General features: G+C 48.2%; 1 protein-coding gene across 2 annotated transcripts in view; it reads right to left on the bottom strand.

Annotated features, from left to right (window-relative positions):
- Nucleotides 1–2,422: 2,422 nt before the first annotated feature.
- The window catches only part of LOC149436440 (nuclear receptor ROR-gamma-like), a 34,743-nt gene continuing 21,510 nt past the window's right edge, over nt 2,423–15,655 (bottom strand). For both annotated transcript variants that reach the window (XM_089661628.1, XM_089661627.1), the window contains 8 exons: nt 15,413–15,554; nt 11,959–12,402; nt 10,794–10,915; nt 10,467–10,599; nt 8,898–9,005; nt 7,213–7,323; nt 6,978–7,087; nt 2,423–5,793 (listed from right to left, as the gene is read on the bottom strand). In XM_089661628.1, coding sequence (XP_089517754.1) covers nt 5,647–5,793; nt 6,978–7,087; nt 7,213–7,323; nt 8,898–9,005; nt 10,467–10,599; nt 10,794–10,915; nt 11,959–12,402; nt 15,413–15,554 — 1,317 coding nt within the window. In that variant the 3' untranslated portion in view covers nt 2,423–5,646. The remainder of the gene's footprint in view (nt 5,794–6,977; nt 7,088–7,212; nt 7,324–8,897; nt 9,006–10,466; nt 10,600–10,793; nt 10,916–11,958; nt 12,403–15,412; nt 15,555–15,655) is intronic.

The following is a 15,655-nucleotide window of genomic DNA, read 5'->3' as shown; positions in this document are numbered from 1 at the left end:
CACAGGACTTGGTGGTGGCATTATCTACAGATGGGTCTTTTAAGGGGCACAGGTCTTGGTGATGGAATTGTCTACAGATGGGTCTTTTAAACTGGCACAGGTCTTGTTGTTGGCATTGTCTACAGTGTTGTCTTTAAAATGGCACAGGTCTTGGTAGTAGCATTGTCTACAGATGGGCATTTAAATTGGCACTGGTATTGGTGGTGGCATTGTCTACGGATGGGTCTTTTAACCGGCACAGGTCTTGGTGGAATTGTCTACAGATAAGTCCTTTAACGGGTGCAGGTCTTGGTGGTGGAATTGTCTACAGATTGGTCTTTAAACCAGCACAGGTCTTGGTGATGGTATTGTCTATGGAGGTGTCTTTACACTGGCTGGTGGAATGGTCTACAGATGGGTCTTAAAACTGGCACAGGTCTTGGTGGAATTGTCCACAGATGGGTCTATTACCCGGCACAGGTCTTGGTGGTGGCATTATCTATAGATGGGTCTTTAAACTGGTGCAGGTCTTGGTGGTTGCATTGTCTACAGATGGGTCTATTACCCGGCACAGGGCTTGGTGGTGGCATTGTCTACAGATGGGTCTATTACCCGGCACAGGGCTTGGTGGTGGCATTGTCTACAGATGGGTCTTTAAACCGGCACAGGTCTTGGTGGAATTGTCTACGGAGGTGTCTTTACACTGGCTGGTGGAATTGTCTACAGTTTTGTCTTTACAATGGCACAGGTCTTGGTGGTGGAACTTTCTACAAATGGGCATTTAAATTGGCACTGGTATTGGTGGGGGCATTGTCTATGGATGGGTCTTTTAACTGGCACAGGTCTTGGTGGTGGAACTTTCTACAGATGGGCATTTAAATTGGCACTGGTATTGGTGGCGGCATTGTCTATGGATGGGTCTTTTAACCGGCACAGGTCTTGGTGGTGGGATTGTCTACAGAGGGGTCTTTTAACCGGCACAGGTCTTGGTGGTGGAATTGTGTACAGATTGGTCTTGATACCAGCACAGGTCTTGGTGGTGGTATTGTCTACGGAGGTGTCTTTACACTGGCTGGTGGAATTGTCTACAGATGGGTCTTTAAACCAGCACAGGTCTTGGTGGAATTGTCCACAGATGGGTCTATTACCCGGCACAGGTCTTGGTGGTGGCATTATCTACAGATGGGTCTTTTAAGGGGCACAGGTCTTGGTGATGGAATTGTCTACAGATGGGTCTCTAAACTGGCACAGGTTTTGGTGTTGTCATTGTCTACAGTGTTGTCGTTAAAATGGCACAGGTCTTGGTGTTGGCATTGTCTACAGATGGGCATTTAAATTGGCACTGGTATTGGTGGTGGCACTGTCTACGGATGGGTCTTTTAACCAGCACAGGTCTTGGTGGAATTGTCTACAGATAAGTCCTTTAACGGGCACAGGTCTTGGTGGTGGTATTGTCTATGGAGGTGTCTTTACACTGGCTGGTGGAATGGTCTACAGATGGGTCTTAAAACTGGCACAGGTCTTGGTAAAGACATTCTCTACAGATGGATCTTTAAACTGGTGCAGGTCTTGGTGGTTGCATTGTCTACGGATGGGTCTTTAAAATGGCGCAGGTCTTGGTAGTAGCGTTGTCTACAGTTGGGTCTTAAAACCGGCACAGGTCTTGGTGTTGGCATTGTCTACAGATGGGCATTTAAATTGGCACTGGTATTGGTGGTGGCATTGTCTATGGATGGGTCTTTAAACCGGCACAGGTCTTGGTGGTGGCATTGTCTACAGATTGGTCTTTTAACCAGCACAGGTCTTGGTGGTGGAATTGTCTACAGATGGGTCTTTAAACTGGCTCAGGTCTTGGTGGTTGCATTGTCTACAAAGGGGTCTTTAAATCTGTACAGGTCACAGAAAGACTGGCAACCATTAATGGCTGTTATTGGCTTCAATCTTGGATCTCCTCTTGGGAAGCGAAGGCAACCAATATGGTGAGCAATAAGTTTCAACCCTTCTGTAAAACCTCTGCAGGAATCATTCTCCTTCTCTACCAATTTTTTTGTAAAAAAATGAGTTCAGATTGAATGTTTTTCTTCTGGAATGTTCCTCAAAGAGCTCTCTGCAACGCATGCTGGGTCATGGACACTTTTTTTTTTCTGCAGCAGCCTAATGTACCAACTAAACACGTCCTTCTCTCGTACCTTCACTGCTCTTGAGGCCCCATTTAGCATTACGGGATAAACGCTTCGTGTACGTTGTAAGTGCCTCGCCGTCATTGGTACAAGCGTACAAAAGGGTCACATTACTGTCAACATTACAAAGTTACAGCGGTCTTTTATAGTGTAACACGAGTCCAATCTCACTTCCCACCAATAAGTCTACATCTGACATTGTCCTATGGTAACGCGACACCGAGCGGAGCCTTGTGCCGGCGTGAAGGGAATGCTGCGTGCTATACCGTGTGCAGACCATTTCTTTTATTTATACAAAGACACGACAGGATACATACATATAGCTTATCGTCAGGGAACAGTTCGTTCATACAAATAAAGATGGGTTCGCTAACTCCTTGGGTTGAACCCTACCGATGAGATACGTTTCCACTTAAAAGCCCATTACGCCGGGTCGCTCTTTAGGCTGACCGAGAGGTAGAAGATGACCTGTGCCTCAACCATAAGCGCCGTCCAAAGCCACTACACTCAAGACAGGTGCAACTTTATTTTACTGGCACAAAGTCCCCATCGTGGATCTCCTCACCGAGGCCTTTCACCCAAAAAACTGGGCTTCATCCTAAAGACCACAATTGAGTCTTCATTTTTAAGCCCAGTTTTTGGGTCTGCTTGAAGGAACACAAAGGTTGCTGGCTTTTCTCCTTTTGTAGGACTCTACTGGTCGAGGCAAACAAATTCTAAGACTATCTTTGATGATAAACGATCTGCTTATGGGCTTCCCCAAGCGTTTGAGGCTGATGGACATCCTTAGTCCAAAGTTGAGCCTACAGCTTTAGAAAATTAAACACCCTCCAGTCAGGCCTTCCCTTTTCTGTGATTACCAACCTTGCATCTATTATTGGGCTAGTTTGGGGGGGAAGGCTGCAGAAAGTGTTTTTCAGTATGGTGGGTCATCCAATGATATGCAGATATCACCTTCTGATGGTATCTGTGGTGGCTTTGCTAAGGTTCTGTTTAAATCAAATCCTGGTCACTTCTCGTAAAAAGTTTGGGCAAAAGAAACATTGTGGCGAAGGTGGCTTTTTCGGGCAGATGACCAGATTGGTCACCACCACAAACACAAGGAGAACCTTGGAGGGTCTAGAGATCTTTCCCACCAGGTGGAAAGTGGAACAACGAAGTGATTATTGCAGCCCATATTATCTTGTTAGCTTTTTTCCCTTTTAAAGTTTTTTTTTGTTTTTCTTTTTTTCGATTGTTTTTTGCTACATTTTTGGGACCTGGTTTACTGCTTGATAATTGGCACATAAACCAAAAAAAGTTGAATAAATATTTAAAAACTTAAAAAAAAGAGCTGGTGATGAAAAAGAGACAGACCTTCAGTGAAAATACATGCCCTCTCCTGCTTCCCAAGCATCCCTATTGGTCCTTTAATCTGATGGACCGCTTTTCTTGATCAGAAGGAAGCGAAGGGGGTCGCAGATGGCAGGATTAAGCTCAAGCTATACTAAAGGAGTGGAAATGTTCATGTCACCATGTCCATCTATATATCTTGATCTAGTCTCAAGAATTCACACAGCCATCTTGAACAATCCCCATAAATGGTCTAATAAAGCCTTCTCAACCAGGATTCCATGGAACTCTAGGGTTCCTCCAGAGATTGCTAGGGGTTACTTGAGCTGTGGCCAATTGACCTTCCATCCTATGGTGCCTGCATAGGTTCCGGGTCATCACCACTTGGCAAAGTCAACAGCATGACACCAATTTTGTTTTTAGATGTATCTAAAAGTTGCATTCTTCCTACTGACCATCAATTTAAGAGGCATTTTCACCATTGTCCCCCAATGATTTAGTAAGGGTCCCCCAAGGCCAGAGAATGATTTTAGGGGTTCCTCAGAAGTAAAATGGCTGAGAAAGACCAGTATAATACATCCTTTCTCAACCAGGATTCCATGAAACTCTAGGGTTCTTCCAGAGATTTCTAGGGGTTACTTGAGCTGGGGCCAATTGACCTTCCATCCTATGGTGTCTGCATAGCTTCCAGGTCATCACCACTTGGCAAAGTCAACAGCATGACACCAATTATGTTTTTAGCTGTCTCTAAAGGTTGCATTCTTCCTACTGACCATCAATTTAAGGGGTGTTTTCACCATTGTCCCCCAATGAACCCAATTTAGTAAGGGTCCCTCAAAGCCAGAGAATGATTTTAGGGGTTCCTCAGAGTAAAATGGCTGAGAAAGACCAGTATAATACATCCTTTCTCAACCAGGATTCCATGGAACTCTAGGGTTCCTCCAGAGATTGCTAGGGGTTACTTGAGCTGTGGCCAATTGACCTTCCATCCTGTGGTACCTGCATAGCTTCCAGGTCATCACCACTTGGCAAAGTCAACAGCATGACACCAATTATGTTTTTTGCTGTCTCTAAAGGTTGCGTTCTTCCTACTGACCATCAATTTAAGGGGCGTTTTCACCATTGTCCCCCAATGAACCCAATTTAGTAAGGGTCCCCCAAGGCCAGAGACTGATTTTAGGGGTTCCTCAGAAGTAAGACAGTTGAGAAAGACTGGTATAATACATCCTTTCCCAACCAGGATTCCATGGAACTCTAGGGTTCCTCCAGAGATTGCTAGGGGTTACTTGAGCTGTGGCCAATTGACCTTCCATCCTATGGTGCCTGCATAGGTTCGGGGTCATCACCACTTGGCACACTTGGCAACTCTAGGGTTTCTCCAAAGGTTGCCAGGAGTTCCTTGACCAATGAGCAACTTCTTCCCGTTAGATGAGTGACCACTACCAACAATGATCTTTTTAACTATCTGTAAGAGATGTATTCTTCTCGATGACCACAAATGAAAGGATCATTCTTCTCTGTGGCCCTCACACTAATGTACTGTGAAATTTTGATATAGTAACTATTAGCATGGATTCCCTGAGTTATTTCAAGGGTTCCTCCATGTTAGAAAACTTTCGAAAGGCCGGTCTCATATATTTATTTCTTCAGCTCCATCCAGTGGCCATAATCTGATAGTTTTCTGAAATATCTCAATCAGGAAAATACCGCATTTTGGTCACTAGATGGAGCTGACGATCGTAGAAAATAAACATATTGGACAAAGTACAGGGGTTTATTCGAAACGGCTGTGAAAAAGCTTGAGACCTTCGCACAGCAAATTGTTTTTTTCATAAATATACCCCGATGGCATCCACATTTTTAGTATGTTCGGCGTAAATTCCCCAGACGGTCATGTGAGGTCCGAAGAGGCTAGTAGCCTTGTCTCTCCAGTTCTCGTGTTTAATGCTAGCAATTACAAGGCCTCATAGCATCAGATGTCTACTGAGTAGGGATGACGTGGTCTGAGGACAGTTGCAGAGTCCTTCACTCTGAGAATTCCTGGATGAGGTTGGTGGTTCACCAGGATATGCTGTCCTCCAGGGATGAGTCTGAGAACATGGTGATGGTGGTGGGGGTGGTGACAGGCAACCAGGAGGAGATGTCCATTGTCCTCTCAGGAACTTTCTGGTTCGGAGATGAACAGCTCCTTGTAGAGCGGGGGGAACCTCTCCCATGCTATGCCCGGGTACATCTGTTTGAAGACGTTCAGTTTTTCCAGGTGAAGCTGGCAAATCCCGGACAGGCCTTCCTTGTGCAGGAGCTGAAAGAGGCCGATTGGCAAACAATTAGGGAAAACGAAAGTTCTAAAACTAAAAAAAAGTTTGAAAATACGGAGACAAAGCAAGAGGTTCAACGGCGATGAAGAAGATAGCTATACAAACTGTAAAAGATGGCAAGAGGTTCAACGGCGGTGAAGAAGATAGCTATGCAAGCTGTAAGGTGGCATCGGAACAGGGTCATCCAGGGCAAGGATCTAAAACTGCGCCCCTCCTCCACTGTTAATACATGTCATAGAATGGGTGTACCCCGTGTCTATTCTTTGCCCCCTGACTTCACTGCGCCTGGGGGAGCCACCCTTCCTGCCCACCCCTTGTCCCAGCCCTAATTGGCAGACACGTAGACACCTCGTCAACCCATTTCCATCAGATGCCTGCCGGGCTTCGTCATTGCAAATGATACTCTGTACGGCATAATGGAACATAAATAGAAGAAATAAAAGGCCGGTAAACAACATATCATGGAGTTGAGCCTAGCATAAAATGTATCTAAAGCCAAAACTTTTTCTTTTGGATGGAGTAGGACATTTTTTTTTTTACCATTTGTGCCCCGTTGAGGAGATTGAACTGGCTCTAGACATGGGTTGAGGAGACATGGGTTGAGGAGATTGTACCCGCTCTAGACATGGGTTGAGGAGACATGGGTTTGGGAGATTGAACTGGCTCTAGACATAGGTTGAGGAGACATGGGTTGAGGAGATTGTACCGGCTCTAGACATGGGTTGAGGAGAAATGGGTTGAGGAGATTGTACCGGCTCTAGACATGGGTTGAGGAGACATGGGTTGAGGAGATTGAACCGGCTCTAAACATGGGTTGAGGAGACATATGTTGAGGAGATTGAACCGGCTCTAGACATGGGCTGAGGAGACATGGGTTGAGGAGATTGAACCGGCTCTAGACATGGGCTGAGGAGACATGGGTTGAGGAGATTGAACAGGCTCTAGACATGGGTTGAGGAGACATGGGTTGAGGAGATTGAACCGGCTCTAGACATGGGTTGAGGAGACATGGGTTGAGGAGATTGAACCGGCTCTAGACATGGGTTGAGGAGACATGGGTTGAGGAGACTGAACCGGCTATAGACATGGGATGAGGAGACATGGGTTGAGGAGATTTTATCGGCTCCAGACATGGGTTAGGGTTGGCACAGACCTCCAATGTCCTCACCTTGCTCATAATCCCCTCCCGATGGGTCCTCCGCAGTAGATGTCTGAAGGCCAACTGTAGCTTTCTCTGAAGGGTCTCCACCTTCTGCTTTTCTTGTAGCCAGGGCCGGCCTGAGGAAAGTTTAAATTTCATTCATAAAGAATTCCAAGGAAAACATGAAAAGAGACGATGTCTGGATTTTCATATCATATATATACAGCGTTTCGCATTGACTGTCCAGAAGACCGGTACTTACTGGGATCCAGCAGTGTCATGGCACTGTAGAAGGCCATTTCATGTTCAGAAAGGTTGAGAGCTCCCAGGATATGGCAGAAGTCAAACATGGAGCTGATGAGATCCATGCACCCTGCAAGAAGAACATAGGGATGTGACCTTGGTTCTATTACGTAGACCAGCCATTCTCAACCAGAGTTCCTCCAGAGGTTGTACTCTTTTCCATGGCATCTGCAAAGTTTTTGGGTCAATGACACTTGGCCGAGCCAGCTGAATGGACCCAATGATCTTTTTAGTGGTCTTTAAGGATGACATTCTGACCACCAATGTAAAATTTCTCATGGACTACAAAAAAAAAACTGGCTTTAGGAGGAGTTTTCCCGAGACCTGATCATTATTTCATGGGTTCCTCTGGAGTAAAAAAAGGTTTAGAAAGGCTATGATGTTGATAAAGATGTAATTGAAACTAGCAGCAGTCAGTGAAATGATGAAAACCTTTAATTTCTAGCAATGTAGAAGAAAGGAGCGCCCAGTGTCCAGAGAAACGCAACTTCTGAAGTATGGCCTCCTAGACGTTTATTAAAAAGAAGCAACCCGTACATCAAGCCAATGCGTTTTGGGGGAATGGACCATATAACCATTCATGGGACTTTTTCTCATTAAATCGTACTTGGCAACAGCCCTGAAGAAGAGGGAGTCTATTCCCCTGAGAGGAGAACATAGGGATGTGACCTTGGCTCTTCTACATAGGCCAGCCATTCTCATGGTCTATTGGGGGAATAGACTACATAACCATTCATGGGACTTTTTCTCATTAAATCGTACTCGGCAACAGCCCTGAAGAAGAGGGAGTCCATTCCCCTGAAACATGTTGGCTTGACGTATGCGTTGCTACTTTTTAATAAACATCCGTGAACTTCAGAAGTTGCATTCCTCTGGATACTGGACGCTCCTTTCTTTTTATCCAAGTCTGCATGCTGAAATTACCATAAGGTCCCACAGAAAAGGAAGCAGCCCAGTCCCCAAGAGGGCCCATGGCCACCCTCCATCACTGGGCAATATCCACCGGACGAAATTCCTTTCTTTTTACCCACACGAATACCCATCCAGGACCAATGATCAATTCAGTCAGTCCAGCGCAGACTCCAACACAAGCTATGGCACTGTAGAAGGCCTTAGGGAGGTTGAGAGCTCCTGGGATATGGCAGATATCAAACATGGTGCTGATGAGATCCATGCACCCTGCAAGGAGAACATAGGGATGTGACCTTGGTTCTTCTACATAGGCCAGCCATTCTCAGCCAGGGTTCCTCCAGAGGTTTTCCTCCTGTCCATGGTGTCTGGGGTCTATGCCACGTGGCCGTGCCAAAATACCGCTGCTCCTGAACACTCAAGCAGTAAGCTTTTTTTCTGCTTCTAAATGCCCCTGCCTCTAAACTCCTCTGCATGGACACATAGGCTAACACGGAGGGATGTTTATAGGCAGAAAAAAAAGCCAGACATCCCTAAGAGCAGCGTCAAAAATGTCCAGAGTGCATGGGACCTAAAAGTACTTTGTGAAGTAAAACTGTGTTGGATTCAACTTCTGCGTCTTAATGGAGTGTTAAGCTGTCTGTGGATGCTAATGAGTCAGCAAGTGTCCATGTTATGTAGACAGATCACGATCTGTGGAGGTATCTACGAAGCATTTTGGCATTCTGCTCTTACCCAAAGAATGGAAGAGTTCCAGTTGAGCATATTTGCCTTCAAAGTAGACAGAGTTATTGTAACAGTTAAATGCCCGGCTCATTCTGATAAGCAGCAACTCCATGGCACCTAAAAGCCAGAAAAAGAGACGTCATTGAGGCTCTGTGAGGTCCTCATAGAAGACAAGACATACAATGAATGGTTAGAAAAATGTATCTACGACTCTATGAGAGATCAAAATGCTTGACCATCACACCTGTATGAGATTCTTGGACGTTCAATTCCAAAACCATGACCATTAATGTTGAATCCCCCCCACTCCTTCCTTTTGTAGCTATAAGAGCCTACACTCTTCTGGAGACGCTTCCCATAAGATTTTGGAGGGCGTCTTTGGTAATGTGGGCCCATTTTTGAGGTCAAGTGCTGATGTTGGACAAAAAGACCTGGCTCACAACTGAGTTTCCAGCAAATCCCAAAGCTGTTCAGTAGGGTTGAGGTCAGGGCTCCGTGTAGGGCACTCACGTTCCTCCACACCAAACTGGTCAAACCATGTCCTTGTGGAGCTGGCTCTACTCTTCTGGGAAGGCTTTCCACAAGACTTTGGAGGGTGTCTGTGGGAATTTGTGCCTATTTTGAGGTCAGGTACGGATTATGGATGGGAAGACCTGGCTGCATTCCAATTCATCCCTGAGGTGTCCAGTAGGGTTGAGGTCAGGGCTGTATGTAGGACACTTGATCCGGACACCCTATCCTAAAACCCTGGTCTCCTTTTGTGGCTATAACATCCCCCACTATTCTTGGAAGACTTTCTTGAAAGCCGTTCCACAAGATTTTGGAGACTGTTGTTGGATGAGAAGAACTGGCTCACGATCACGTTCCAATTCATCCCTGAGATATTCAGTAGGATTGAGGTCAGGGCTGTATGTAGGACACTTGATCCTAAAACTCTGGACTCCTTTTGTGGCTATAACATCCCCCACTATTCTTGGAAGACTTTCTTGAAAGACTTTCCACAAGATTTTGGAGACTGATGCTGGATGCGAAGAACTGGCTCACGATCAGCGTTCCAATTCATCCCTGAGATGTTCAGGAGGGTTGAGGTCAGGGTTGTATGTAGGACACTTGATCCAGACACCCTATCCTAAAACCCTGGTCTCCTTTTGTGGCTATAACATCCACCACTATTCTTGAAAGACTTTCCACAAGATTTTGGAGACTGATGCTCATGATCAGCGTTCCAATTTATCCCTGAGATGTTCAGAAGGGTTGAGGTCAGGGCTCTGTGAAGGACACTCTAGTTCATCCACACCAAACTGGTCCAACCATGTCTTTATGGAGCTGGCTTTGTACACAGGGGCACGATCATGGTGGAACAGAAAAGGGTCTTCACCAAACTCCTAGTACAAGGCTGGTGACAATCTACAATGTTGTCTATAATGTCATCGTATGATGTAGTATTAACAGTACCCTTCATTCGGAAAACCTGTTCTTTGGGAGAGGGTCCAAATACTCTTCCCATAAAGTGTATTTTTGGAAGACAGTATATGCACTTGAGGTCCACGTAGAAGACAATGGTGAAAATTCAGTTACCTGCTTTCAGGAGTACAATCTGGTCATTCGGATTCAGGTCCATGAAGCCACTAAGTCGTTTGGCAAATTCCACGATATACTGGATGGCATCGGTGACGTGGCATACGCAGCGTTCCCACATCTGGTCCATAGGCTACTCAAAGGTAGAGAAATATATGTGTTAACCGTCTTAGAGATCTAAAGGGATATGGGATTTGGTATCACCAACTTGACAAATTGAATATTTCGCATGTTCCAGGGTGCTAGGAATTGGTAGATTTGTATTTTTCTACACCGGTTACCATTTGTGGAGATAGGAAACCTATGAAGAGGTTCAAAAAAACTTGCCTTGTGATGGAAGCTTTGCAACTCTGCTGTAGAGAAGGTTTCCCATCGCAGGACATGGAGGTTCTCTTGTCTGAACTGGCATGTTTCCTGGTGGGCGAACACCACGTTCTGCGTCAAAAGCTCTGGGGATTGGAAGACCAAGCAAAAAAAAAAATGAACGATCCACAAAGAGGTTGTGAAGGACACAAATGATAAGCAGGGTGTCAAGGTCCTGTCCATGCAAGAAGTTCTGGCATTTCTGCCAGTTCTCTACATGCCCCCAGGCTTCTCCAAGAATTTTGTTCTAAGCATCCTGAAAAGATGGCCCAGGTGGGCATCTGGAGGCTGCCCTTTAGGGGGCGGGGCACTGTCAGGGTCCTATCCATGACAGAAGTTCTGGAAGATCTGGCATTTCTGCCAGTACTCTACATGCCCCCAGGCTTCCCCAAGAATTTTGTTTTAAGTATCCTGAAAAGATGGCCCAGGTGGGCATCCAGAGGCTGCCCTTTGGGGGGGCACTGTCAAGGTCCTGTCCACGGCAGAAGTTCTGGAAGATCTGGCATTTCTGCCAGTACTCTGCATGGCCGCAGAAGGACACATCAGCCTCAGTTTGGTGCCAGACGGTCTTTATAAGGAGGCTCATCACTTCCTCAAGTTGCTGGATGATCTCTAGCTCCCCGTGCCTGTTTCCTGTGACTTTGACCCTTGATTTCCTGTTTCCGACTGGGCTTGCTCCTGGACCTGTCTACTCTGCCTTACCCCTGATCTGACCTCGGCCTGCCTTATGGATACTCTCTCTCTCGCTCCTCTGCGTATGACCTCGGCTATCCCATCTGACTATGTCCGCTCTGATTCCCACCTGGTACCTGACCTTGGCTTGAACCAACAACCCAGTAAACGTCCAAATCCCGGAAGGGCTTGCATACCACGCACAGGCGCCTCCTGTCTGCAGACCTATCCCCGTGCACCAGCTGTGCTTCTGAGTGAACCACCAACCAGCACTCCTACAGGCGACCTGTGCAACTTTGGGCCTGACTCCCACTCTCAGGGGAAATTAGCCGCAAGGGAAGCCCTCTCTCCATTGGCCTTCATCACCAGGTACGTGATACAAGGGGATTGAATTCTAAGGAAGTATGACATTTTAGAAGCACCGATTTGTACCTCCAACCATTTCCAACGCACTCACCGAGCTCTGTGGCCGAAATGACGCACTCTGGAATCAAACAGCTGCTGAAATTGACGTTGCAGTAGGACTCCACGCCCTGGAACACGCTTGGTCTTGCGTGCTCCAGGTGAAGTTGTTGCTCTCTAAGGTAGCTTTTTCGAAGCAAGGCTTCTGAATGCGTCTTTTCTGGAGCGCTGGGATGGTGGACAAGAGCTTCCTTCTGCAACTGCATTCTGGGTGCTGAACAGGAACGCGCGGAGCAGGAGGAATCCCACCGTCCGGTCCATATGGAATGTTGGATGGTATGACCCAGTTCGGGAGATGTTGACGTCGGTTGATCCACCTGAGGTTCTGTTCTCTGTAGGCTTGAAGACACCTCCGTCCTTTGCTCTCTCAGTCGAAGTTTCTGCACCTCGGCCTGGATGATATCGTGCTGCTTCTTGGACATTCGGCCAAATTTTACAGCTACAATGGAAATTGGAAAAAAAAAAAAAGGTGATTAACAAAAAAAGCAAATCCACCGTCGTAGAGGTTCTCTTGTTTTTCGGGAATGCATACAATACTAAAATCCTAACTCTTCTGTTCCTCTTTCATCACCATAGAGGGCTTCGGCCTACATCGATGGATTCCTCCTCTCGGCCCGCCAGACATTGGCCTCCATGAGATACTTCTTGTGGTCGTACAGAAGTCTGTTACAGGCCGAAACGGTTATTGTTAGGAAACTCTGGTGACCCACATATGCCGGACGTTCCACTTTAGACGGAGTGGAGTCAAGCAGCGAGCCAAGCCTGATGTGCGTGTGGTGGATGTCCTCTCTTTGAAGTCTTTTTTTTTTCCATTCACCATTAAAAAAAATAATAAGGGTCAGTGTTGGGTGGGGGAGGGGGAGGCGCCGGGGCTCATTGTGTAACGGGATTTGCCTTACTTTTGAAGGAACGTCTCTTGCTTCATGTTGGGGCAGAGACACCAAAAGAAAAAAATTGGCAGCACCTCAAATCCATCATCCAAAGCACAGTCATACTCACCTATCTGGCGATCCAGTCCCGGGTCTTCTCTCCAGTGTAGGGCCACCAGCACGTCTGGATTTTACCCAGGAGGGCCGGCACCACAACCATCATCCAAAGCACAGTCATACTCACCTATCCAGCAATCCAGTGCCGGGTCTTCTCTCCAGTGTAGGGCCACCAGCACGTCTGGATTTTACCCAGGAGGGCCGATACCACAACCATCATCCAAAGCAGTCATGCTCACCTATCCGGTGATCCAGTCCCGGGTCTTATCTCCAGTGTAGGGCCACCAGCATGTCTGGATTTTACCCAGGAGGGCCGGCACCACAACCATCATCCAAAGCATAGTCATGCTCACCTATCCGGCGATCCAGTTCCGGGTCTTCTCTCCAGTGTAGGGCCACCAGCACTTCTGGATTTTACCCAGGAGGGCCGGCACCTCAAATCAATCATCCAAAGCATAGTCATGCTCACCTATCCGGCGATCCAGTCCCGGGTCTTCTCTCCAGTGTAGGGCCACCAGCATGTCTGGATTTTACCCAGGAGGGCCGATACCACAACCATCATCCAAAGCATAGTCATGCTCACCTATCCGGCGATCCAGTCCCGGGTCTTCTCTCCAGTGTAGGGCCACCAGCATGTCTGGATTTTACCCAGGAGGGCCGGCACCACAACCATCATCCAAAGCATAGTCATGCTCACCTATCCGGCGATCCAGTTCCGGGTCTTCTCTCCAGTGTAGGGCCACCAGCACTTCTGGATTTTACCCAGGAGGGCCGGCACCTCAAATCAATCATCCAAAGCATAGTCATGCTCACCTATCCGGCGATCCAGTCCCGGGTCTTCTCTCCAGTGTAGGGCCACCAGCATGTCTGGATTTTACCCAGGAGGGCCGGCACCACAACCATCATCCAAAGCATAGTCATGCTCACCTATCTGGCGATCCAGTCCCAGGTCTTCTCTCCAGTGTAGGGCCACCAGCACTTCTGGATTTTACCCAGGAGGGCCGGCACCACAACCATCATCCAAAGCATAGTCATGCTCACCTATCCGGCGATCCAGTTCCGGGTCTTCTCTCCAGTGTAGGGCCACCAGCACTTCTGGATTTTACCCAGGGGGGCCGGCACCACAACTATCTGGGAGCCAGTTCTCTTAATCAGGGCACTGTCTTAAATTGTGAAGTAGCCCATGGCTTGGTGTCGGGGCAACGTGTCACTACACTTGAAGCCGAGCCACCTTACCTGTACCCCCGTGCCCATTCTGTCCTCTGTGCCACCCTCTGGACACCCAATGACTCTTGGTGTACCCTAGAGTGTCCAATATCACTCAGTGACCCCAGTGCAATGATGTGTGCTCTGTGACCCCAGTGCACCCCACAGCATCCCATGTCACCTAGTGACCCCAGTGCACCCCATAGCATCCCATGTCACCTAGTGACCCCAGTGCACCCCACCGCATCCCAGGTCACCTAGTGACCCCAGTGCACCCCACCGCATCCCAGGTCACCTAGTGACCCCAGTGCACCCCACCGCATCCCAGGTCACCTAGTGACCCCAGTGCACCCCACAGCATCCCATATTATAGCTCCCCAGTGCACCCCTGTGTGCTTTGTGACTTCCGTGCACCCCAAAGCATCCTGTGTTCCCTAGTGACCCCCAATGTGTTCCTGTGTGCTTTGTGACTCCAGTGCACCCCACAGCATCTTGTTTCACCTAGTGACCCCAGTGCACCCCAAAGTATCCTGTATCACCTAGTGTCCCCCAATGTGTTCCTGTGTGCTTTGTGACTCCAGTGCACCCCACAGCTTCCTGTGTCACCCAGTGACCCCAGTGCACCCCAAAGTATCCTGTGTCACCCAGTGACCCCAGTGCACCCCAAAGTATCCTGTGTCACCCAGTGACCCCAGTGCACCCCACAGCTTCCCGAGTCACCCAGTGACCCCAGTGCACCCCAAATTATCCTGTGTCACTCAGTGACCCCAGTGCACCCCAATGTATTCTGTGTCACCCAGTGACCCCAGTGCACCCCAAATTATCCTGTGTCACCCAGTGACCCCAGTGCACCCCAAAGTATCATGTGTCACCCAGTGACCCCAGTGCACCCCAATGTATTCTGTGTCACCCAGTGACCCCAGTGCACCCCAAAGTATCATGTGTCACCCAGTGACCCCAGTGCACCCCTGTGTGCTTTTTGACTTCCGTGCACCCCACAGCTTCTGTCACCTAGTGACCTCAGTGCACCCCAAAGTATCCCTTTGTCACCTAGTGACCCCAGTGCACCCCTGTGTGCTTTGTGTCTCCAGTGCACCCCACAGCTTCCTGTGTCACCCAGTGACCCCAGTGCACCCCAAAGTACCCTGTGACACCCAGTGACCCCAATACGTCAATGTGTGCTTTGTGACTCCAGCGCTCCGGTGGTGTTATAGAGCTGCTCCCCCCTCGGCTGACATGTTCTGGCCTCCATCTTACCATCCCGTGACATGCCCAGGGACAGGCACTTCTGCAGGCGGCAGTGCTGGCACCGGTTCCTGTTGGATCGATCGATCTGGCAGCTCTGCTGCTGACTGCAGGAGTAAATCGGCTTCCCCTGCTGGCTCCTCCGGAAGAACCCCTGCTGGGAAATGACAGGAGAGATGTGAGAATAAGCCGGCCAATCGTCACCCGCATCGTTCTCCAACCCCCCCGACTTCCGCTGTCCGCCTGGAAACCGCC

Source organism: Staurois parvus, unplaced genomic scaffold (assembly GCF_062004578.1).
Source record: "Staurois parvus isolate SC_StPar_1 unplaced genomic scaffold, SC_StPar_1.0 ptg001354l, whole genome shotgun sequence".
Taxonomy (NCBI): Eukaryota; Metazoa; Chordata; class Amphibia; order Anura; family Ranidae; genus Staurois; species Staurois parvus.
The sequence above is the reverse complement of the archived record's forward strand: the minus strand, read 5'-3'. Positions and strand labels throughout refer to the sequence as shown.